This window comes from Anarhichas minor, unplaced genomic scaffold (genome assembly GCF_050575085.1).
Source record: "Anarhichas minor isolate MPS153535 unplaced genomic scaffold, ASM5057508v1 ptg000011l, whole genome shotgun sequence".
Classification (NCBI taxonomy): domain Eukaryota; kingdom Metazoa; phylum Chordata; class Actinopteri; order Perciformes; family Anarhichadidae; genus Anarhichas; species Anarhichas minor.
Window position 1 is genome coordinate 4,306,156 of NW_027466457.1, and position 25,430 is coordinate 4,331,585.

The 25,430-nt window shown below is 42.1% G+C and overlaps 1 protein-coding gene across 1 annotated transcript in view; it reads left to right on the plus strand.

The window, feature by feature from the left end:
- The window catches only part of shank3a (SH3 and multiple ankyrin repeat domains 3a), a 122,097-nt gene that overhangs the window by 60,183 nt on the left and 36,484 nt on the right, over positions 1–25,430 (plus strand). Inside the window, exons 12-13 of the mRNA XM_076089871.1 lie at positions 8,840–9,021; positions 9,445–9,468. Of these exons, the coding sequence (XP_075945986.1) occupies positions 8,840–9,021; positions 9,445–9,468 (206 nt within the window). The remainder of the gene's footprint in view (positions 1–8,839; positions 9,022–9,444; positions 9,469–25,430) is intronic.

The following is a 25,430-nucleotide window of genomic DNA, read 5'->3' on the forward strand; positions in this document are numbered from 1 at the left end:
GTTTCCTGTTGAAACTGTGCTCGCAACCAACCCAGAAAAGTAATCTGTATAAAGCATAAACTAGGAATTGAATCTGAAAATGTTCAGATTCACAGTGGCTGATTGAAACACTGATCAGTATGAGGTCTGTTATAATTGCATTTGGTGTAGCAGTTGTGTGGCCCGTGCTCCTATCAGGGTATGAGAACAATGATCAGTGGCATGGTGTGTGTCTGGCAGCCGTATTTATGTAACAAGCTAGGATGAAATACTGCATTTGTCCTGCTAGGAGGACGGAGGGCAAATATCACACTTCAAATCGCTGTGTGTTTGTTGCTGTGTTTGTATGCGAGGGCATGTATGTATAGCCACTTGAACATAGCAATGTGCATGGGTGTTTTCACAGTTCAGAGATAGACAGATGGAAAGTGGCTAATAATGATCACATTGGGGACCAATTGAAGGCTGCCAAGCTGTGAATGTGTTTGTCGGTTTGTGTGTGAGAGATTGAGAGACAGCGGATACATTCTGAAATTAGAGCTATGAATAATATCATTGGGCGAGCCACTGAGTTCAAAACAGCTTGTCACTCGATAGATACATAAATCCACAGATGTAGTTGGGGTGCTGGAACACATCTCCTGCCTTGTACATCGAACCATTAGACAAACTGAACAGTAAACCAGGGCTCTGATCACATCTCGGAGCGATAGATTTAAGTGGTTTACTGACACTTTGTTTGTTAAGGTTTTTATTATGATCATATGTCAGAGCAAGATCATCGATGTACAGCACACACCTAGTGTGGGTCCTGGATGCCACACACTGTGTGTGTGTGTGTGTGTGTGTGTGTGTGTGAGAATGAACCAGTCTGATGTCTGACAGGGGAATTGCATTACAGACACAGATCCAGCCATACTCCCGTCTCCCTCTAATTCTCTGCTGTCACTTTACTCAATCCATCACAGACTTTCTCTCCCTCCCCCTCTCCTTCTGTCATTCATACAAACACATGCACACAGTGCCATTAATCTACTGTATGGTTTGCAGGCAGAGAGCAGTCAACATCCTTTATTAGATCATGTAACATGCACACGTCACACCACATAGAAACTAAAGCTCTGACGTGTGTGTGTGCCTCCTCTCTTTTTATCAAATGTTGTGCCCCATTTATGGTAACAAACTAAGTGCATCCTATTCTGCTATTTCTGGCTCTACATTGGCATTAGCGTTCACTGACAGAGGAACATATCTTTTGCTCATTGTCATTGTGCTCGTTTTCCACAAGGTTGATGGAACAGAGTGCACAGAAAAGAAAAAGAAGATAGCATGGTTAGAATGTCTGCTGTGTCCTGCTCTAAATGGCCTTCTGTAAACAGTGGAGTTGAGACTCTTTTGCATTACCCTGCCTTACACCAAGTAGTAAAGTGAGGTGAATGTATAAAAAGCCCAAAACGAGCAGCTGCTCTCCATGGCCTGAACCTGCACCCAAGTGGGACTGATGCTGTCCTTGATTACTTTCCCTCTAATATTTCTCCCTCCCCGTCTCTGTTTCTCTCTCTGACCTTCTGTTTATGGCGATGGTTTCACTCGAGGCATTATGGGTACCAGGGGAGTGTGAAATTAGTTTGGCCGGTCAACAGCCCGCCCGACGGCAGACTCCAGCAAGTTCCTGTGGAACTCACCATCACTTCCTTCTTGTGGCACGTGTGCAGTGCTGCCAGGGTTCAATAGCTTGGTCCAGGCTTTAGCAGGGATTTTAGATGGACACACAATAGTAAAAAATACAGTTAGGTCAGCTTTATTAGGACTAGATCACATTACAAAGACAAACATGTGGTTACGACAATCACTCCAGATAATGCAGTTGACAATATAATAAGACATGACACTGGATGATGATATTTTATTTAGAACAAAGCAAGTTTGCTTGTGTCATAAGAGGTTAATTGGCTACTTACCATGATGTGCTGTCAATACAAAGACATAATTAATCATCAAGAGCATTCTGTCTTGACAGTGTGTCAGTGTCTGAAATTCTGATATTGAGATGTGCACCTTAGGACCTACCCATCAGTCGTGGTTTGGAAGAAAAGCTCTGAAGCGAAATAAATACCGTATTTTCCGCACTATAAGGCGCACTTAAAAGCCTTTAATTTTCTCAAAAAACGACAGTGCGCCTTGTAATCCGGAGCGCCTTATATATGGATCAATTGGTTAATTGGTTGATCCATACTGGTTGTACACGGCGCTCTGTCAAAATGTTTCAGTACGACTGGTAAACTACAAAGCCGCACCGCGGTAAACACCGGTACTGTGCTTACTCCTAGTCCAACACCACTTGTGTGTATAAAGACCCCAAAATGGCACCTTTCAAGAGACACGCTTACGACGCTATTCTATTCTATGCGCCTTATAATCCGGTGCGCCCTATATATAAAAACAGTTCTAAAATAGGCCATTCATTGAAGGTGCGCCTTATAATCCGGTGCGCTTTATAGTGCGGAAAATACGGTACATATTATGTTACAGAGCGGGGGATAATCAACTATTATCTTTTCCATTTACAGTTTGTCGCTTCTGTTTCGGTTTTCCTAGAACAGCAGAGAATGTGTGAACACAGAATTCACATTTTCGACCAACTTCCTTTGTAATTGTTATAGGGATATCACTTTGTACCAGTATTTATTAACTTTGAAAACAATTATTACATGACATCTGACTGGTTTGGGCAAGAGATATGCAAGTCTTTTTCTAAAAGTCGCGTTTATTAAAGCGTTTCCAGCACAGGTTGTGTTAAATCCCCACACAGCAGGCCATTGGTTGAATGACCCTAGCCTTTATCTGAATAGTAGAGGAGATTTGAACGTGGGGGGGGGGGGGGGGCTAATCCCCATTTCAAGTAAAGATGCAGTCACACAACAATACTTTAAACATGTTGTCATGTAAGGTTGTCGTGGTAGCTAGTGGTGCCATTGAGGAAGAAACTGGCATTATTATGTGTTGTACCGGACCCATCATGATGAATAATGGCATGAATAAAGGCAACAAGCCCAATATGGGGGTGTCACGTTACCTTCCCCCTTTACAGTCTTTGTTTGTTACTGTTCTCCTCACCTCTCCCTCTTTCTTTGCATTAGTTACACAAGTTGCTGTTGGTGTGTAGATTATACATGGCGCGTTAACACAGCCAAAGGGCTGAGCTACACAGAGAAGAAAGGAGGACAGGAAGAGGAGGAGAAGAAGAGTTGAGCTTATTCTGCTTCACCTGTGGAGAATACACATCAAAGGAGGACACACTAGTATTGGTCTTTGCATAGTTTGTGTCAGAGGGTGATGCTGATAGGCTAACATTAATCTATTTTGCATCTTATCCTCCGTCTTTGTTCAAAACACTGATGCTCTCTGCACTGACCTGGCCACACACAATAAATTAACACAATACAATCGGGTCATGCAGTATAACGCCCCTCATAAGTGTTACAGCCATTTACAATAAGATACATGCACAATATATAAAACTGACTAAGAATTTAGCATGTCTGAATGCATCAAACAATGTGGATATGGACTACAAATAGTAGAGTCTCCCCCGATTGTGTAACCGTAACATGCCAGTAGTTTAGGTACCTTATTAACTCCTCTTAAGAATCTTCTGCCACTCATTGCGGTCTGGGTCGTGAGAGCAGTAGAATAACATGGAAGCCTTGATGTCCCTCTTGCCAGCCACATCCTCAAGCTCTTCCTGGAGGATTTTGAGGCGTTCCCAGGCCAGATTGGATGTGTAATCCACCGAGCGTGTTATGTGTCTGCCTTGAGGTCTCCTTCAGTTTGATGTGCCCATGAGGGTTTTACTTTGAGCTCCTTATGCATATCTAAGCCCTTCACCTTTTCCTTGAGGGGTGAGCCCAGAGACCCTGTGAAGGAAACACATTTTTGCCTTCTTGTATCCATGATCTCCTTTCCGATACTTTCCAGAGCTTATGGCCATAAGTGACGGTTAGAACGTAGATAAACTTTGAGCCTTTCCTTTAGGCTCAGCTCTCTCTTCACCATGACAGTCCAGTAAAACACCTACATTACTGCAGGCGGTGCATCGATACACCTGTCAATCCCAGATTCCTTCTTACCCTTGCTCGTAAACCAGACCACAAGATAATTCCTTCAGTTTGATTGGGAGCAAATTGTTTATGACTCTCTTCAAGCTGTAGTCAAGTACTGGATGGCTCAGAGCAAGGCCCTAGTTCCCCATATTCCCTCCATACACCCTCAGGGACTTTCTCAGAAGTCTTCGTCAAGTTCATTAAGCACTTAGAGCCTTTTGGAGCCGGAGTCTCTCCAAACGCCTTTTCAACAGTCTATAGAAATCGGCTCAGTTGCTTCATAAAGATAGGCAGTGTAAATGCTATACGAGCCACGGGACTATAGTTTGGTCATTAAAAAGCTGAGTAGGGAACACTTTCCTTACACCATTCACATAGAAACGTTTTCTAATACAGTAAATCAGAACAAATGCACATGCAAAAAGGTATAGAGCAAATATTTTAGTGTAGAGAATATTGGACTGAAAAAGACGCCAAAGCATATTGATGTTGTCAGTTTTGGCTATTTAGTTTGTTTATTCTTAGGTTACATGTTGATCACACCGATTGAATCCTTCTTCTATTTGCACTTGATGGCAGTCTCTTTGAAGCATAAGCTGTCCGTGTAGAAACAGATTTGCTGTTCACAACCTGAATATGTCCTTCCCCAATGAGTCCTCAGGACACTTCCACCTTCAAAGCCATAAACACTCCCACATTGCACAAGAACGAATGGCACAGCACATGTTCATTCAAGTGCAGCAAAACAAGGACAGACAGATGATCATTAGGATGCACAATGTGATGAGGATTATGACTTTGTTTATAATGTGCTCATCTCACCTTAGAGAGTTGTGCTATTTGAGCCAGATAAAAAAAAAAAAGCCATTTACCTGAGAAGACAGAGCAGTCAAGTGTGAAAATGCTACAATGAAGCAGCTTATTTTGATAGCATCTCTGTAAATGACATTTTGTGACATTTGCAGTTGCATCTTCAGAGCGATGTAGGCAGTTCATAGATTTTGACTACAAACTGAGACAGCTAGACTCATTATTGAGCTGTTTAAATGTTAATAACCTGTCTTCAGTGGTCTCATTGATCCAAATCAAGCATCTGATAGCTTGCATGCCCAGGTTTTTTTTATTAATTGAGAATTCTGATAAGGGCCACTTATCTAAAATAATCTCAAATTTGATCCAATCTCGAAAAAAACTGATGAAAAGGTGAACGGCATTTAATAAGATGCACATGTTTGCTCTTGATCTTGCACACAAATATACTTCAAAACCCCATCAACTGATTTGTTCTAGATATCTATTTACACAAACTGAACAGTTTGTTTAAATTAGCTCTTCCCATTCTGAGTGCTGCTATAAAAAACAAATAACTTTTGGTGAAACCAAACAACAAATTCATGTTTCAAAGATACAGTTAATAGCATTTATACAGCTATCCACAAAGGGTGGAACCCCCATACTGTAAACTATTTAGGATGAAACATTTATATTTGCAACTTATTGTATTTGATATCCCTTTATTTGCATGAAGAATAAAACAATATTGGGTCAAGGTCACTGATATCTGAATAAGCTGAATTACAGCTTCCTCATTCAACAGCTGTATAGTGTTTTTTTCGGTGTGAAATGAGAATATAGACAGAAAACAGTCAGTTGGGATGCCAATGATATATGACAGTTGACTGGAGATCCGAGTGCATATTATTGACTACTGATCAGTGCATTTGTTGGCTATATCTTCTTTCCTTTTATTGACAGTTGCCATCGTTACAGAGGCAAGGCTGGTGTCCTAGGAAACCATGGCGCTTTTGTAATATACTGCATTATAACTTTGTGTGTGTGTGTGTGTGTGCGTGGATGCAATGGATCCTTCATCTGTATCTTGTAGAAGCTACTTATAATGAGGCAGAGTGAAAGAGACGGAAAGAGAAAAAGGATGCAACAAAGAAAAGTAAGCAAGAAAAAGAGCTGTTGCAAATGTAGCAGAAAACGGTGAATCATGTCATCATGCAAAATTCACTTACCAAGTGGCATGTTTAAAATTGTAACACCAATGCTCATTGGTTAAAAAAAAAAGTAGATATCACGCTGAAATGAAATTGATGTATTGATCTCTAGGTAGAATACTTTTTCATATCCAGTTTTCAACAGGACTATGAATATAGGCATGAAACCCTTGCAAAATCATCAAGAGATGCAACTCTGGAGAAAAGCAAGAACACTGAGTATTTGTCATGTCCCTCTTGAATGCAGATGAGAAATAAATTAGAGATACTAAACAGTTTTTTAAAGCTTCCTTTAAAGAAGAGTCTGCTCTTTGCTCTCATTTGGTCTAATTTCAAAGTAACTGTACAAAGCTTTCTGGTAGACCCTTCCAACTGTATTACAGCCAGAGAGGATATGTAATAATGTAGAAGTGCAGTCTGAGATATTACCAACCCGTGGGCAAACTATAATACTAATTATTCTAATGGTAACTTAAGAGTTAAAGTGCATTTTTATTTAAAATGTTGAAGTGCAGTTGCCAATTTAAGCCTCATACTGTGAAACACAAACTCGTCATTAAACACGAGATAAGAGCAGGAACCACCTCCACCCCCTCCCTTCTGTCTGACACATCGATAACATGTCTACCCGACCGCCATCAGCTCAACTGCAGGGAGCAGCTGAGGTCAAGCTGTGTACATAATCTTACAGTATGGTGTGGCAGAGGTATGTGAGTGGCAATTTGAGCCATTGAAATAGATATAATTTAAGGGATCTAATTTTTGTTTGCTCTCTCTGTCACTTTGACACAGTCCCATTTCCCTGCTTCTCCAGCCATCCCCCCTCTTCACTGTGTGCTGCTGATGTTCAGTGCCGGGGCTCAGACATTAACATGCGGCAGCTATCCAGCCCCCTCAGTCCCTGCGGTAATTGGAAAGCCGTCAGCAAGCCGTTGTTTCGATGGAGAGAGGGGATGGGGGGGCAGAGAAAGAGTGGCTGTGTGAGATGGGGAGAGCCAGAAAAGCAATAGAGAGTTGGGGAAAGAAAGAGACAAACAAGACTTGATATGAGGAAAGCGGTAAACAAACAAATGGGGAAAGAAGGTTAAAGGGCACCTGAGGCTAGAATCAGATGAATGAAAGAAGGATGGCCATAAAGTGACTGATACAACGTGCTGGGGGAGGAACTCAACGAGGATGAAAGGTGCATTGACAGGGATGAAGGGTTTTAAAGATTTCTAGTCTTTAAAGGAAATGTTGCAGAGAAAAACAAAGTCAATCAAAGTCCTGTTCATAATCAAGTTGTAATATACACTAGCTCACTCTCATGCAAATTGTAGATCAGATTAGCAAGAGTGTCGGATTTTATTAAATATGATTAATATGTATGTATGGGTTTTTCATGTATGTTAAAATATGCTCGAGGGAAATCTTTGACAACACAAGCAGCAGAATGATGCTGAATGGAACTTCCACCGTGGTGGCAAGGTACTGTAGTGATGAATGGAGACTAGGCGGAGCTCTGCCGCTGCTGTATTAGAATTAACCGCCAGAGAGAGAATGAAGGAGGGTGAGAGAGTGAAGATGCAATGCGAAGAAATGTTGAGGAGGAGAGGGATAAGAGGGGGATTTGGAAGTGAGAGAATGAAAGAAACAAGGAGGGGATTCAAGGCAAAGGGAAAGAGGGAGGAGCGACAATTAAACCAAATGGGCTGGAGCTTTTTGCCCCCCGCCCCACTGCACACACACACACACACACACACACACACACACACGTACATACTCACACAGCCTGCCTCAGGGAGCCATGGCGCATGCACGCTTGCAGGCAAACAGGCAGCAGGAGATCAATCGTGCTTTGGGACTAGTGTGTGTATATGCGAGTGTCAGCGATGTGTTAGCATCATGCTGGTGGTGGTGTATGCCATGCTAGCGGAGGTGCAATGTTAGCAGGAGTGGAGGGGGCTGTCTGTGTATGTGCCTGTGCGCACGGCTAGAATGCACATAGAGGGCTTGTGGTGTGTGAGCGAGCCGTCAAAGGGTAGGGGAGCCGCGAAGAGCAGCAGCAGCAGCAGTAGCAGCAGCAGCAGCATTGTCAGAGTGTGTGTGAGTGTGAGTGAGCGAGCGTTTGCGTGTGAGGGGTGGAGGGGAGAGGAGAGGCAGACGCGGCGGGACTCCCAGGAGAAGGAGCGGGAGTCGGGGAGCAGACCCAGCCTCTCTCCTCCACAGCAGGAGTACCAGGACTCAAGGACGAGGCAGGATCTGTAACCCAGCTTGGAGCAGCTGGAACTGGGGACACACAGGGATCTCTCTCCCTCTCTGGAGGGGGCTTCTTCTGGAGCCCCAACTCAGGATGTGTTTGACTGACGGGGGCTTTCAGACGGATCTGACAGATCCACACAGAGAAGGAAACAGTGCAGTCCCTCTTATCGTCAAACATTTTTGCTTCTACCTCGTGTAGGATACGGGGGAGAGGGGAGTGAAAGAAGGAGAGGGTAAACGGGAGCAAAAAGGGTATTGTCTGTGCTACTGAAGAAGGAAGAGAGGGAATAAGAGGAGGAGGAGTGTACTCTCCTCTCATGACTCTCCCATTGAACACTGATTGTTAACTGTTGATCGACAGGCACTTGGACTTGTTAATGAATTCTCCCTGGCCAGCGTAACAACCAGGGGGTGTCACCAGGTTGCTGTCCCGCTGACAACCATGTCGGTGACCACAGGCTTCAGTTACCAGCTCCCTGGAATCACCACAGTAACATATGTGTTTGTTTACAGCCCTGGCTCAGTGCAGAGAGACCCAAGCCCCCCTCATCACACGCCTCCAGCACTGACGGGCCCCCGTGGGCCCAAACGGAAACTCTACAGTGCTGTCCCGGGACGTACCTTCATTGTGGTCAAGCCCTACACACCACAAGGGGAGGGGGAGATCCAACTCAACCGTGGAGAGAGGGTCAAAGGTAGGTTGTCTGCTAATGTTCGTCTACATGTTGTATCACCTTACATAACCTAACTCTGTGACTTCTACTTCTGGACTCCACTGCTGTTAATGTTCTGTATTTCATCACTGCTAGTTATGTGTAGGATGTCATGTACAGTTGGTGGCTACATGTGGCTCTCATGACTTTCAGTGCTGGATTAGTTGCAGAATAAAAGAGCAGACATTCCTGTGCTCTTATACGTCTCGGATACAAAGCACACCATTACTTCACTAATCATTCAAGCTGGAAGTCATTTCCGTGTGGTTTGAGCTTGACATTGTGAATTGTCATTTCGTCCATTTGTAAAGGTGCTGTTTTCTGCTTTACACAGGGGTGCAGTGGCTTTGCGTTCATGTGTTTGTGTGTGTGTGCTTTTGTCTCTCCATCCACGCTTCACTCAAGACTATGACTGTAATGACGTAGAAGGTAAACTCCATACTATTCTTCTCACCCTGTATCTCTCCCATACACCTCAGTGTGTCAACACTACACCTGCAGTGTAGCAAGTAGTTCCTGGCCCTGTTTGAATCCACTTGAGATATGTGTGCAATCTCAGCATAAATCTGTGATTACTTCAAGGAGAGGGCATGCAAATTCAAACAGGTCCCGTGTGCTGTTGGTTGTTGGTATGCATACACCCCCTCTGTCCTTCTTCCCCCTGAACATATAACTGCTTTTGTCCCTCCTCATATCACCCGTCCACGGAGACCCAGCTTCACATTGACCCCACACCCTACATCCTGCCACTTCACATACATCACCATGGATCAAACCCACATTAGCCTAATGGAAACAGTTCCCTCATGATCTCAGTAAGGCCGGAGAGAGAGAGAGAGAGAGAGAGAGAGAGCGGTCGCACTCATGCTGAGACCTCTCATGTTCCTTTCAGATCTACAGAGGCACAGGAAGTCCAGATTAAGGGTCAATTTGGAATTTCAATTTGGATTTTTTTGCAAACAACCACACACACAAATATTTGGATCAGCACTAGTCTAAACCCACTCACAAGAACCCTTCTCTCTGCCTGGATACATACTGAAGTATTCCCACCCGTTCCTACAGTAGATGTTTCCTGTCTTGCAGCTTCTCTGACCTTAAAAACATTTACTAATCGCCCTCCTCCTGTCTGCTTTGATGTCTCGTCTTTATAGTATTGTGTCTGTTTTATGGAAACACAGCTGCCATGTACACATGAATTACTAATACAGATGATGAGCAATTCAGACTCATGTTTTTGCCAAACAAAACCAAATGATACAGCATCGTCTGAAACAGTGATGACGCAAATGATGTTGACACAAATGTTATCGGAAATGTGATGACTCAACAGCAACCAGTATGCCTCTATCTACTGAATGGATCTGCTGTCACTTGCTTTTCTGTCGGTGCAGCTGAATCCATAACCCTGCCACTAATGTGAACACACAGTATTTTGCTGTTCTTTCATGTTGGCCATGCAGGAAACAAGCTCCCAGTCGCATGGCTGCCAGCACCATGGCCCAGCCAAGTAAACCATCTGGCTGTGATATGCGACACTGACCGTCATAGCCATTACTGTGTTGCATTCACTATGCTTCTGTAGTCCTGGGATAGAGACTGAGAAATACGTCACTGATGTCAACTGGTTGTTGAACAAGTTCTGTTTACTGCATGTAATCCTAGCAGGGAATGACCAGTCCTCCTTGTGCACAGAGAGGCTAGGCCCGAGAAGCCACTTCCTCTAGGGATGGATGACCCTTGGTTTGATACATAATGCATTTCATCTAATCTGCATTCATAAATGGATGAGTTGCTAATAGTAATAGGGCCCATTTGCAATGGAGGACAAGAGGCGGCAAGGCAATTGAAAGAGAGAGCAGACGATAGGAGGATTAATTTATTCATCTTTTCCTTTCTAATCCTCCAGAATAAGGTGACGAGCAAATCAAAAACATCTACACCTTAAGCCCCTGAAGTAAATATCAATCGAATTATTTGTACCTTGAAGCTAACCCTGATACTGCTTCAGACTAAAAATATGTTGATGATCCAATTATCGCCTCTATAACCCCCCAAACACACGCACACACACACATATATGTACACAGTCACTCATACACTCATCTCTGTCTTCTGGTTCCTGTCCTCACACCCTTGTTAATCACCAGCCATACCAGAGGGGCATCTTTATGATGAGATCAGACTGGGTAAATCTCACTAAATGATTTGTCTGGTTGTGTTTGTGTGTGTGTGTGTGTGCCGTGTGTTAGCACCTATGCTTATAAGCATTAGCATAAATGTCTATTAGCTCACCTGTTAGTAGGACAGATTGGTGGCCTGTTGAGGCAAGGACTATTGTATGCTGTACAGGGAAAGATGTGTCTCCCCATGTATTTTAATCAAGACCATTGGTTTTGTTCTAGCACATTCCTTGTCAAGTGTGTTGATAGCTTAGCCTTTTTTCCAACAAAAGTTAAAGAAGTGCACAATAAAATGATTTCTTGATTTCTTTTTTGTAGAGATGGACGACTATCTGGACTCAGATGGTAAATAGCGTATTAGCAAGGCTTTACATGGCACTTTGTTTCGAAGTCTTGATATTCTGATGATTAGTTGGCTGTTGCTTACTGCAAGATATTCATCACAATTTGAGTAGAAAATGTCTCAAAATGTATTGAGAGCAAGCTGTTTAACCAGCTTCATTTTACAGCTAAAGAGTGCTTTTAAATTCCAAACCCCGTTTTCAGTAAACTGAAGGGTCAATTATTGATTGCTTTTTTTTTGCACAGCATTTCTGTATTTTTGCAGTGTACAAAAGCCAACTAAAATGAAAAACTCCTGTTAGTCACTTCCTGTTAAGCTTCCCCATAAAAATGATCAGAAATATCTAGTATGTAATCTACACTGTAGCAGTATGGAGGTATATTGATGACAAAATATTTGGGAGAGTGCAAAGCAAATTCTAAGTGCTAGTCGTCTGCAGGTCAGCCTTTCAGAGCCCACAGGCACAGACTCATAAGAGCCAATCAGAAGATTTGAACGTGAAATCCTGATCGTTTCTGAGACTGCTTTGTAATTTTTTTGTATCTGTTTTGGAAGCTTTTAAGCACTTGAGATTAAGTTCAGCCAAAGGCTGGCAATTTAACTGGTCTCTGTATGTATTCATAATGGTAGGTTGTATTTGGGCCACACCTATTCAGAAAATAATGTCATTCTGAATTTAGCCACAGTTCCAGCTTCAAGATTCTAACTTTTTTATTCTCTATCGCATTATGAAAGAAAAATGTTCACTTAGGCTTACAAACATAAAAACAGACACACATGAAAGACACCCATGAACTTGCATTAAAAAACAAACAAATGTTCGTAATAATAGTATTATTATTTTCAGTTTGAACCATTGTTTTTAAAAAAAAACCTCCATAGAGTTGGATCAGATCACAGTAAATCCAACCACCGCCTATGAGGCTCATCAGATTTCTTCAGGCATTATTCAGCTGAGTGTGACAATGGGCCTCACTCAAATGTTTTTCTTATAATGGTTCTAATAACTTTCTCTGCTAAAATTAAAAAAAAACGAAAAAGAAATCTACATCTGGATCTGAAAAATCACACGAGTTAACACAGCCACTTTAATTAAAAAGCTGGTAAATACTTTTTCATTAAATTGACTCTCAAAATAACATAACAGATCATTTGCGAACAATTTATATGTGATTTTAGTCATTTAGCATTAACGCATTTTGATTTGTACGATAATACAGGTACTGCTATAATCTACATCTGGTGATTAAAGAGTGCCACTGTCCCGACCTTTATTTTGAAACTAGAGGGAAGAGTTAACAGGATGACCCTTCACTTCCAGGTCGAATGGAGCAGGTGAGTCTCTGGTCTAAGTTTGTGCTCAGGGGAGTCGGAGTGTACAATGTGAGCGTACAGCTTTGATCATTACGAGAATACCTATTGCTGCTCAAATATATATAATATACAATTATTTTGTTCAAATCATCTGTTAAACCCGCAATTATTTCATTCCTCGCCCTCTCAAACGTTGACTTGCATACTGTGTAGCACTCTACTATGTTTTTTGCTCTCTCATATATTTAGTTATCTGCATAAAGCGGTAACCTATAGTATGTTGTGGTGGGATAGTAGTAGTAACTTAATTGTAGATAGCAATAACTATATTTAGGTTTGAGCATCGTGATTTAATTAATGTGTTTACTTGTACCGTTTACAGTAATAAAGTATTATTATATATGCCTTATAGCTGACTTCCAGTATAATGAAGACGATGACGATTATGCCACTGGCATTAATGATGATGATGATGAACATGAAGGTAAAATGAATATTTTTGTTTTTAATTTTGAGAGAAGGATGACAATGTGAACGTTTTTTTCCATTCTGCTACCACAAAGAAATGATGTGAATGTTGCAGGCTTAGTGACTTCAGTGAATGACAATCTTTATGCATATTTTCAATTTCACAATTTTGATCTACAGTGTGAACCAATCGGAAAAATCCTTCATTTTCACTTAGACTTGCACAAGATGCACATATGTACCCCCATGGACAACAGTAGATGGGCTTTAAATGTGTGTTTCAATGCCTGAATCAAATGCTACAGTACTGTAGTGTCCCCATGAGCATATGTTTTAGCCAATCAGTTTCTCCTCCACGATGAAGAACTGCTTGGAAAAACTCCGTCTTTCCTCAGTGATTGTCAGTCCATCGGTCTGCTGTCTGAAATCAATGTCTCTAGACAGCCTTCGTCTAGACAAACAGCCCCGCTGTCTAACAGGGTCATCCACATTCAGCTCTCCAAGCACACTCTTAGTCTCATGTAATGAGACGTTTGTCCTTCTTCACTCACTGACTGCCACTAGACCACAAAACTAGCAGGCACTTGGTATCATTGGCTGTTTGAGGGTATGCATTTGTGTGTGTCTGCTTATGACAGTTCAAAGAAATGGATGGTTACAAGATGATCAGATTTTGTGGTCTTTCTGTGTGCACATGTGTGTATCTGGTCACAGCTGTGTGTGTGTGTGTGTGTGCGATGATCCCTTCTGCACACTCCATTAACAGGTTGCCTGGCCCATGCGTCCGCCCTCTTGCATCCCCCCTCTCTACTCATTCCCCTGCTCACCCCTGTGTTTGTTTCTACTCTTCCCCTTCATTGATGTAATCTGATCTCATCATGCGTTTGGACATCTCTTGATAGGCCACTTACTATCCCCATGGTAACAAACAGGGACACATGCCACTGTAACCTGGTCAAGCTTTTTGCAAACTTGTGACCCCATACACACCCACACTCGTGGACACAAACACATTTCACACACACACACACACTTGCTCAAAGTCAACACTAAATTGCAGGTGCAACGGTAACACACAGGAACACAAAGACATATTCAAAGGAACGGATGTGTGTCTCAACATGCTGGTTCCCCCACTGGGAGCATTAACTGCACATTCAGGACATTGTTCTCTTCAACTAGGTGACACATTTAAGAGCATGCTTTCATAACAATGTATTACATCTCTCACACACAACCACACACACACACACACCACATACACCTTCTCCAAACGCCATTATAAATCTTGCAGACAGCCATGAAAATGAAACCAGCACAAGTAACGTTGAGATTAGACATTCACAAACATGATTAATGGGGTTTTGCCGCACCCAGTGTGTGCAGAATATTAACACCGCTATGGGCAACAGAGGATATCTGGACCAGCTATACGACACAAACGTATACACGTATACTGAGTGTTCATGTATTATTCCGGGTCTAGCTTCACACAGGCTCAGAAAGCAGCTGCTACTGCTGTTATGCTCTCTGGGAACATGCCCAGTAGCTCAGCCATTCTCTAATGCTGGCACACTGATCACATGTCTTAGAACTGCAAAAAGCTTTCTGTTGAGCTCATTGTCTGAAGATATGCTTCTCGTCACGTGTACTTAACTGTCTCCAACAACAGCTACACATACTGTATATGTACGTTGTTGTGCGTGTGTGTTTTGAGCTGGGCCAAGAGCCAGTAGATTATACAAATGAAGCACTGCTCATTACACATTTGACCACAAAGCTCGCTATTGTTAAGACAAAAATGCATATTTATCCATCTGTTACCAAGCAACAGGTGCTAAGTGCCTAACAGCTCTAACATGTCATTTTTAGACAGAAATAAAAATGATGAAAATGTTTAAAAATAATTTGGTGCTAAGAAACAATATTCTTTTCGAAATATTCCTCCATTTTATCTTTTTATCGGCTGCTTGCAAGTCAGGTTGGAAAAGAGCCTGTGATCCAAGTGTTGAATTTGGACTAAATATGTTTGCTTCCCACAGTGAGCCTGGGTTGAATTACCGGTAATTAGACTTCCTCTCTGTCTGGTAGTAGCGTGAAGTGTACTGTGTGTGTGTGTGCGTGCGGCATATGTGTGGGTATTTCTGTGTATGTGCAAGTATGAGCATCTCTCTATTGTTATTTGCATCATACAGTGTGTATGTGAGGCGTGCATGTGTGTAAATGTGTTGGTGTATGTCTGCCTGTGTGCTTGCCTTTGTGTGTGTGTTTGTGCAGCACAGTGTAAGTAATTGCCTCCCACAAGTTAGATAAACAGCATCCTTCAAGTATTCAGCAGCCAGCTGTCCTAATATCCGAGGCACATATTAGAGAAATGTCTCTGTCTTTCTCTGCCCATGTTCTGTCTGTCTCTTTTACTCTCTTTTAAGCCTGTGAGCACATAAACAACAAACAGGTTTGGTGTTTTTTGATCATTTATTTTGGAGCAAAAATGTTGCTGTAGTTTCTGTTTGTCCTCCACTCATTTACTTGCACTTCATTAACACAATGTGAGACCTCACTGTATAGCTTTTGACCTCATGTCAGCGTATTCAATGCATTTAAAGTAACCGTATAGTTTGACAGAACTTAGAGGCGTAGCTACCGAATGTTTGTGGCGATTTTGATGCATATGTGTGTGTCTAAAGAGAACCTCTACTGACCGGTCATTGTTGCATGTAGAAACCAGATTTACTCAGGGCAAGAGGCTGTAGCACATGTGGCCCTTTGATACGATTTTAATGATGGCACTGTTAAGTCACTAAATTGTCGAGATGTTGACTTGTCAGCGGGATCTAATCTATACAAAATAAACATGAACGTGAACAAAGCTTTGGCCAAAGAATGGTTCTCTAGATGTGATTTTGACAATGGTCACATCCTTTTTAAAGACTCATTTTCAGGTGTTGAAAGTCATTTTCTGATATTATTATTATTCCTGTGATTACCAAGATATTCTCACTCAGATAGTAGACAGGAAAAACTTTAAGGTTCTCCATACGATATACAGAGCATTGACACAGCAGCAAACAACTATTTGCAATGTGAAGACATAGTGGAGTAATGCCTACCTGAGCAGAGAATGAAGTCACTCTTTCTGTGTGTCATATTTTGAGTTTGTTTGCGCTTTGTTTACATAGCTGGGCTGGCCATGCATGGTTTTTAGTGCATGTTAGTACATGTGAGCGCCCCACACAGTATGGTTAGCTCATGGCCGCCACTTTGCACTGCGCTTATATAGCGGTTTAAGCTGATAACGCAAATCCTGAACGACAACGTTATCGCGGAAGAGTAGCACCCACCCTTCGGTTCCCCCTCAAGTAAGCAGCATTGTTGCCATTGTTTACACTGTTAGCGTTGTTAGCATTTTTAGTTGCTTCCGCCAACTCAGCCGTTGACAGCCCTGTGGAGGGAGAAGATATGCTCTGAATATTGTATTGAGCACCTTTACATTATATATTCCTTTTCTTTCCTTCGGTTAAAAGTGTGTACACTGTATTCCTAAGAGAACCTATTAACAAATATATAACAATGATAGCCTCCTTCCTCCTTAGTACGCATGTTCTTACATTTCTGAGCTGTTTCCCAAAAGCATCCTTACTTTATCACTGACACATGTTAACTACCTGCTAGCTATTGTAGCTACAAGAGGGATGAATACAAATGTATCATGCTTAAAAAGAACATTTCAAACATATTGCTTTCTGTTTAGTATGTCCTCATTCCTCTCAGCAATCCACACAAGGAAACCCCGAGAGGCCACAAGAATATGTTAGGAATGAGATTGTGTGTCCTATGTCCTATTAAAGGAATTAGTATTATCACAGTATGGACCAGAGGCAGCATGGGTCAGTTTATTAACCGATTTCACTTGTTGGTCATTCATAACGACGTTCAGAGGTGTGTGTGTGTGTGTGTGTGTGTGTGTGTGCATATGGGTATTGGGGGGGGGGTTGCTTGCGTGCATGCGTGTTATTGATACTGGACATGGTCACAAGCCCAAGGCAAGGACATTGATGTCACAGCTAACCTTCTAGCTGTCCAATCAGAGTAGCAGTGGGGTGCAAAGTCCCGCCCACGCACCTACCTGCTCCCTGCTGAACACACCACCTGTTCTCCTGCTACACTCTCATCCTTTTTGTTTTTTCTCATCTTTTTGTTTTCCAAACATGCCTATACGGTGCATCCTAGCTCCCGCACTGAACCCCTCATTGAAATGAAACCCCATGCCTGCCTAACATACATGTCATTCACTGAGATGTAACCTCTCACAAAATGGTAATTAGAAACACGGCATAACCAACAGTTGCGGAGTTGATCAGTATATGAATAAACACGACCAGGAAAACTGCTGCATTAACAGGAGCCATTGACTGACGCAGATACATATTCAACAGAAACATTGATATACTTTTGATTTACAATCACTCTATTATGTACAATGTGACGCACACTGTTTGAGTTGGACACGATGAGATCAGGGCTGAACCAACTGACTGACTCCAGATGGTTGTTAACAACAGGCTTTTTCTGTCCTGCACAGCGACAACACACTTTGCAGTCATGGGTGTGAAAATGTCATGTCCTTACCCAGTAATGTCAGGTAGAGTCGCTTTTTACAAATTTTGAAAAACCTTTTGTCCTGACCTCTTCTTGTGGAGCTCTCTCTCCAAACGCACACAGAATCTCCCTGAAATGAAAAACAATCAAACGAGAACAAACTCATTCTCACTTATTAATGTCGCTAATCCATGCAGCCACATGGAATTTCAGTCAACAAGGCATTTTGTCATGTAATAATATGTAGTGGAGGCTGGAGCATATGCGCTGGTCAGCTCATTACAGCATTAATCACAGCATGAACACCATCATTTATGTGACAACCTGACTCGTCAAACGATTAGGTGTGTGATTAACAACTCAACAACAAACAATCTATCACTGATCTATTAACAATCAACAGACAATCAATGGTCGGTCTTAAGCTAATCAATCACTGGCACTCTCTGATGGAGAACTCGACTATTGTCTGTTCCTTGCTGGTCAGTGTACCAGATGATAAGATCCGGATATGATTTTGTCAAATCAGTTTGTGTCCATGTTTAATGTAGATTTTCTTGCGTGTGCCGATTATTGTGCATAATATACTAATGATAACTCACTGTTGTATTTAACATAGTTTGTTTCTATGTCTGTGCCATCAGAGCCAGGGTTACATGTGATATTATCCTGGACTAAGGAAAAGAAGAAGTTAAGACATAGGGTGACTATAAGGTGGTCAGTTCTATTTTTGTCTCCACCTGAGGGTTGACACAGTAGGAGAGAAAGAATGAAACATGGAATAGAAAGCGAGTGAGAATGAAAGAGGAGGAGTGTCATGTAGCCCTCAAACCTAGGAGGGAGGGAGGCGAAGAGATGAGAAGAGAAGAGGGATCCCTCTGAGTCAGCCTTGGAGTTTTCCTCCCTCCTCTCTTCCTCCGCCTCCTCCCACTATAATTTACAACACTCCCGCCTCCTCGTCTTTCCTTTTTGTCTGTAGCCTTCTTCCTTTGACTTTGCTGTCATTCACAAAAAAGCCATTTCTCATCGTTTCCTTTTTTTTCTTCTTAAACTTGTCAAATCTCTCTCTCTCTCTCTCTCTCTCTCTCTCTCTCTCTCTCTCTCTCTCTCTCTTCACCCCCCCCCCCCCTCCGACTCTCTCCCTCAGTTGAATACTGATGAGCCAGAGACTGCACCACTCCCTCGCCCTCTTCTAAGTAAAAGAAGTCCAATGAGGACGAACATGCAGCAAACCACAGCTCGCGTTTGACTCAGAGCAGTGTGACTCTCCCTCTTGCTTCTTATTTATTGGCTCTCTACTTCATTCAGTCTTCTATCTACTCTGGGGTCCACTCGCCCCTTTCCACATCACCTTCTTCATTGCCAGCCACCTCTTCTTCTCCTATTTCATGTCCACCTCCATCCTTGTCGTTAAACCTCATTTATCTAATCTATTCTTGTATAACCTGTTGACTATATAATATTCAATCTATATGATTCCATATGTTATCTGTTCTCCCCCCAGAGCATTAGCATGTATTCTCCTACTCATATATTACAGCTAATAATGACCGTCCCTGTTGCACTACTGTACATAGTCATCCCCCTTTCTCTTCCTCGTAGAGTGCGTGTGTTAGCGTGTCTCTGGTTCTGTCCCCCTTGTTTCATAAAGACGCAACTCTGCTCTCTCTCTCTATTACACTGAATTGAACTGAGGTTTAATAAAGAGTGGAGGGATCCAAATCTAATAACAGCTCCACTCAGGTTATTGGAATGCTTTCCACTCTCACCTTCACACACTTAATGTGAAGCCCACACACACACACACACACACACACACACACACACACACAGCGATCTAGGCTGAGATATATACTTACTCTTTATTCAGAAAAGCCTTACTCAGCAAGTATATAATACCTAATACCTAACATTACATTACTCTTATGTACATCACATGCAAACACACAATAGTGCTGTAAATTGTTTTCTGTGAAGCATCATAACAAGTTTTTTTTATAGAGAATAATGGGATTCCCACATGGGGTTCTGGGAGCAAACCCAGAGGTCAGGGCCCTAGGTGTATTCATTTATATATAAATATGTATCATTGAAAATGATCTAAATACTCTTAAGACTTACTGGAAACTGTTGGTTAACTTCACTTGAGGTTGAGGTTTCTCACTGTTTCCCTATACGATCATGTTTACATTATGCAAATGTGGATTGTGGCTGCAGAAAATGTACAGTCCATCACTTTAGATGTTTCTTTTGGATATATAACTTATAACTTATATAATTTATGTCTGAAGACCACAGTTCAAAAATGAAAAGGCAAGTGTGACATCATTTTTGTTGAGCACTTCAAGAATAGTTAGAGACAGTTGGTTAGAGAGACAAATTTAAGAGGCGGCACTCCACAATGGTACCATGAAGTGGCACAACTACTTTCATTCAGCAATTAGGAATTAACTTGCACAATTGGATCAATTATCAGCCTAATATCTTATTTTTCACCTTTAATATTGCTATGTTCCAATATTTCCATTTGGTATGTGAATTATGACATCAAAGATGCACAGTTTCCCTGTGTTTCATACAGCAAATCCAACGTGTAGAGAGCCTATCGGAGCATTTTATGGAAATCAAGTTGTATTTTGGCTTTGGCAAGTCTTCCATGGCATCCCTGTCTGAATCAGTTTGAGTGCATCAGTGGCAGAAAGCCATCAGCCTCTCTAAGCATAGCTGCATCCTCTCTTGTCTGTTTCTGCAGGCGTTTGACGCATCCACTGTTACCTGTGAAAAATAGGTTTGTTTATGTGTTTTGAAAAGACTGCTCCTTTCCTCACCAGCTGTCAATCATGTATTTATTCATGGCTGCTGCCTTCACTCCGTATGAGCACATCTGCGTGTCCGCTGCTTGGAATAAAGAGAAACAAAGAAGTAAGAAGGAGAAAGAAAATGAATGACTCGGCTCAAAGCAATAGAGCGTAGTAAAGCAAGAATTAAAATGAGCTCAATTCGTCATCGCGTACACACAGACATACACACACACACACACACACACACTCTCTCACACACACACACTCGAGCAAGGGTGCATTGAGGCTTTCAGGCAGGGTGTGTGAGGAGTATAAATAGCTCTGCATCCTCACTGAGGCTATTTTTAAACCAGGAGCCTTGACTGACTTAACCAAGGGCAAAACTCAAAAGTTACATGAACACACACACACACAAATACTGTACCAGACTTTCCGCGAGACGGCAGACTTCTTGGACACTCGTGAATAACTGGGCACCTGTTGAAACATAGCTCTTTCCCTTTGTCAGCTGTGTCTGTCTTTAGCTAGCTCTCATCTCTCTTCGTCGTTGCTGAATGTAAGCCTCTTTCTGTCACATTCTTTCCCTTTGTTTCATTCGCTTGGGCTCTCTATTATGCTACAGTACTCCCCTTTCTGCTCACATCTCATGCTTCGTTTGTATTTTATTTCTATATAAACTCACAACTTTCCATTAATGGCCCAGTGAGGTGTTTTTCACAATGAGAACTTGCTGTGGATTTCTATGTGGCCGTTCAAAACAGGATTTTGGGCAATGTTACAGAAGATACAAAGTCTTCCTGCACAGTATACAGAAAATGTGTACCTGAGCAGTTTATTTGTCATTTTGTGTGTTCATGTGTGACTGTGTGTGTGCATGCCACCATATGCTGTGTGTTTGCACCCACTAGTTTGCCTGTGGAGGTGATTATGAATCGGTGTGGCAGGCCACCGCTTCAAGTGATACAGTCGAGATAGGCCCGACCTCTGATCGCCTAATGTCCAGCTGAGGTGTTGATTGCACTCTGTACTGAACTGTTGTTTAGTTAAGCCCCAATAGACCTCCATATTCAATGGAACAAATGACATTCATTGGTTCTCTCTTCTTAAAGACAGTCTCCAGTGTTTGCATGAAGCTGAGTCCAGCCTACTGTATTAAAGTGTATTTATTTTCCTGCTTGAGGTCAGCTGTCCCTCATACTTTAGTTACGTGTAATTATTAGTACAGAAGACATCCATGAGATAAATAATTGCATTCTTACTTTTGACCCAGGGATCCAGTTCTTGAGCGGTTGTCCTATTTCCAAAAACTCTAAAATTAAGTCAAAAAGGAAAATGACCATTCAGAATGAGTATCAGGTACTTACAAACACAATTTGATCTGCCCTTGCCTGCCCTTTGCATCACATTTCTAAAGCATGGTTATTTCTTTGGTTATAGAAAGCACACATCAAAATCTCATTTGGCCATGAAATACCTTCCATCGTCTACCACGAAGTCTTTTGTGTCAACCTGCCCTGTCAGAGTGCTACCCTAATCATAGTTTTGAGCCACAGAAAACTATGCTGACAGTGTTTGAATGGGGACTTTATCACATGGCAGATGCTAAAATGAAAAATATCACTATCAGCAAAAGTTTGTCATGCCCATCCAATTTGTAAAAGCATATGAAGAGCTAATAGTCAAATGTCTCTTTTGTTTATTGGACCTTTTTCACGCAAAGTCACCACTGATCTTTCCACCACTCCGCTAGAAATACTTTATCACAAAGTGTGACTTAACAACATTCCTGAATGAGCAAATGTAGTTGTCTGAAGTCAGACAGACTAGTGCCAATTAGAAACCACAGCCTGTGCTTTTTCAAATGCAGTTGCATCTACAAAGGTCAGGAGTGACTGCTTTGTTCCTGCAAACCTGCACAGCTTGTAGTTGGATTTGATTTTACTGCTGTCAGGCTTTTTCCCACTACTATCTGCAACTGTAGCTCTCCACATGGCAGTGGTCCCAAAGCGGTCTGGTTGGACCAAAACATCAACACGGGACACATATTGTAAATCCTTCTGCACAGACATGCACTGTTTGAGTTCCTTCCTGCCACTTGGCTCCTATGAGCCCACATCTGATTCACATGGACAGTTTTCATGCCAACACGTTGTTGGCAAGCACCAAAACTGAGAGGTAGGAAGTGAGAGGCTACTGAGACAGCAGGGAACTCTCTAAGTACATCTGAGGGAGTACGCATACTATACATGTATGCCTTTCAGCTACTCGGACATATACATACATGCATGTAGTTGTGTCTGTTTGTGATATAAATATAAATTTACTTTAAATTCAAAGTGTCTCTTAGACTTACACTTTAAATTAACCAAAATAATAACTCTAGCTGTTTTTATTAAGGAATTAATAGTGTTAGAGTGGCAGTGAAATTTGGTTTACAGTGTTTATTTTTTCATGTGTGTTTATGCAGACTCTCTGCTATCACATGCTGAGGGCATTATCAATCATGTTATGTTGTGTTTTAAAATACTTCTTGGCTCGTGTGTGTGCATGTTTCACTGACCTTTTCTTGACTTCACTAACAATCGAATAATTGGCTTGATTTCTGCATTTAGAGTGTCCGTGGTGCGTTTAAAGTTGATGGAGTTGTTTACATATATATATATAATATGTATGTGTGCCTACGGTTTTGAAGGTGTACACAGATATGTTAGATCTGTAAAACAGTGACTTTTGCTTGCAATCTCAGATGCTCGGTGGTTGATTCTGTCCGTATTGTGAGGTGTTGGTGTCAGTGTCAGGGACCAGAAATGGATTAGTACCGGCGCTATAAGGGACTGAGGGAAGTCAGCAAAGGCAGCCGAGAAGATCAATCAGAGGTCTCACCTTTTCTATCATTTCTGTCAATGGAGAACAGAGAGTACAGCCGGCACCTGTCTACTGCAGGGACACCATTACAGTATAGACAGACACCCTGACAGAGACAAAGAGGGGGATGGAGACGATGACTAAGAAATCACTCAGAAACACAGTGAAGGGGACTGGGAGTGAAAGTAGAGTAGACTAGAGACAGGCAGAGACAGAGAGAGAGAATAAAGGGTTTGAACATGGAAATAAAGAGACGGAGGGAGTCCGTTCCCAGGAGACAGTCAGGGTAAAGTTGTGTTAAGCTGTGATCAGAGAGGGGGGATCAGTCCACGTATCGTCTGTGTGCTGAGTGTCATGTTTTTGCAGCGGGAAGTCGATAAACAGCCTTTCTCCTCTCGCACGCCACTTCTCTCTTAGTAAATGTATGTTTAGGCTGGCAGAGGCGAGCTATTGGGGGGGGGGGGTTAACTTTGTGTGCTTCTCAAGTGCATTACAAGATAAAAAATAAAATAATAATGAGCATGTACATACAGTAACTTGTATTTTCAGCAATGATAGTAAATTGTTCTTTCAGCAGCAGTGTTGGATTATGACTTGTAGGAAAGCGTATGCACTTGGGATAGTCATACACAATTCAATATATCATGGAAACAAGTAAATCTCCTGTTAGGCCCAACATGTAGGCATTGATTATATAATAGTCCAGGGGAGGAGACAGTAGTCAGCTTTACGAAAATCTGAAGAAATCATGCATTGACATTAATAGTGTAAAATACACTCTCCTGCTCTAGCCTGTTTCTACATGTCTGTCTTTCAACAGGACGTGAACGGACTTGAATTTGAAGGGAAGCAAGATGTGGGCAGTGCAGCTGTAACACCTCCAGAAAACAATGTGTTTGTGAAAAGATACAGCGGGGAATCTTGTGAATGGCTGATATTTGAACTTTTATCATGCCACTGAAGATGAGGTCCAACTGGCTGCTTCTCATAGAGCCCCAGGTTACATCACCGTGACATGTCCCCATGCCAGAGTAGGATATAGTTTGGAGGAAGTAGACTACATCATTTAGCAGGATGCCTGCTGGCTGCAACATCATACTGCCGTAACCTAGCAACCAGCTTGGAAGAAGGGCTCGCTCAGGCAAAGCTTCAGTTCCAGCTGGTGATCTCTGAGGAGTGTGTGTGTGTGTGTGTGCGTGTGCGTGTGCGTGTGCGTGTGTGTGTGTGTGTGTGTCGGTCAGCTTCCTGGGATAATGGATGGGTGTTGTAGAAATGAGCGTGCTGGCTCAGTCCTGCAGGGAAGATCAATATCAACTATATATTCATCTCTAATTACCACAGCGGAACTTAGAAGGAAGCTCTTTCTTTCTCCTCCCCGCCCTCTTGCTCTCCTTCAACATCTCTCCTTCTTTTTTTCTTTCTTTCTTTATCTCCCTTTTGTCTTTCCTCTCCACTACTTCATTTACTCAGTCTGTCTTTCTCTGTATTTTTTTCAAATTAAAAAATCGTTTATCGGCATGAAAGAGAAAAAAGCCTGTGTTGCCCAAGCGCCTTAGTACGGTACATTAGTTGCAGACCAATATTTTCACATTACAGTTTCTCCTGTCTTATATCGGCTTTATGTGCATTTGTAAAACAAAACTATTTCTCTTTTCCTCTCACTTGCACCTCCTTCCCTCTCACTCATTCCATCATGACTTGGACATCTAAATACCTCTCTCTGCTGTATTGCCCTTTGTCCTGTTTTGTCTCTTTTCTCAGGCTCTACAGGCTCCACAACCTCCCAATGATGACATGTTTTATGACAATATTTGACAG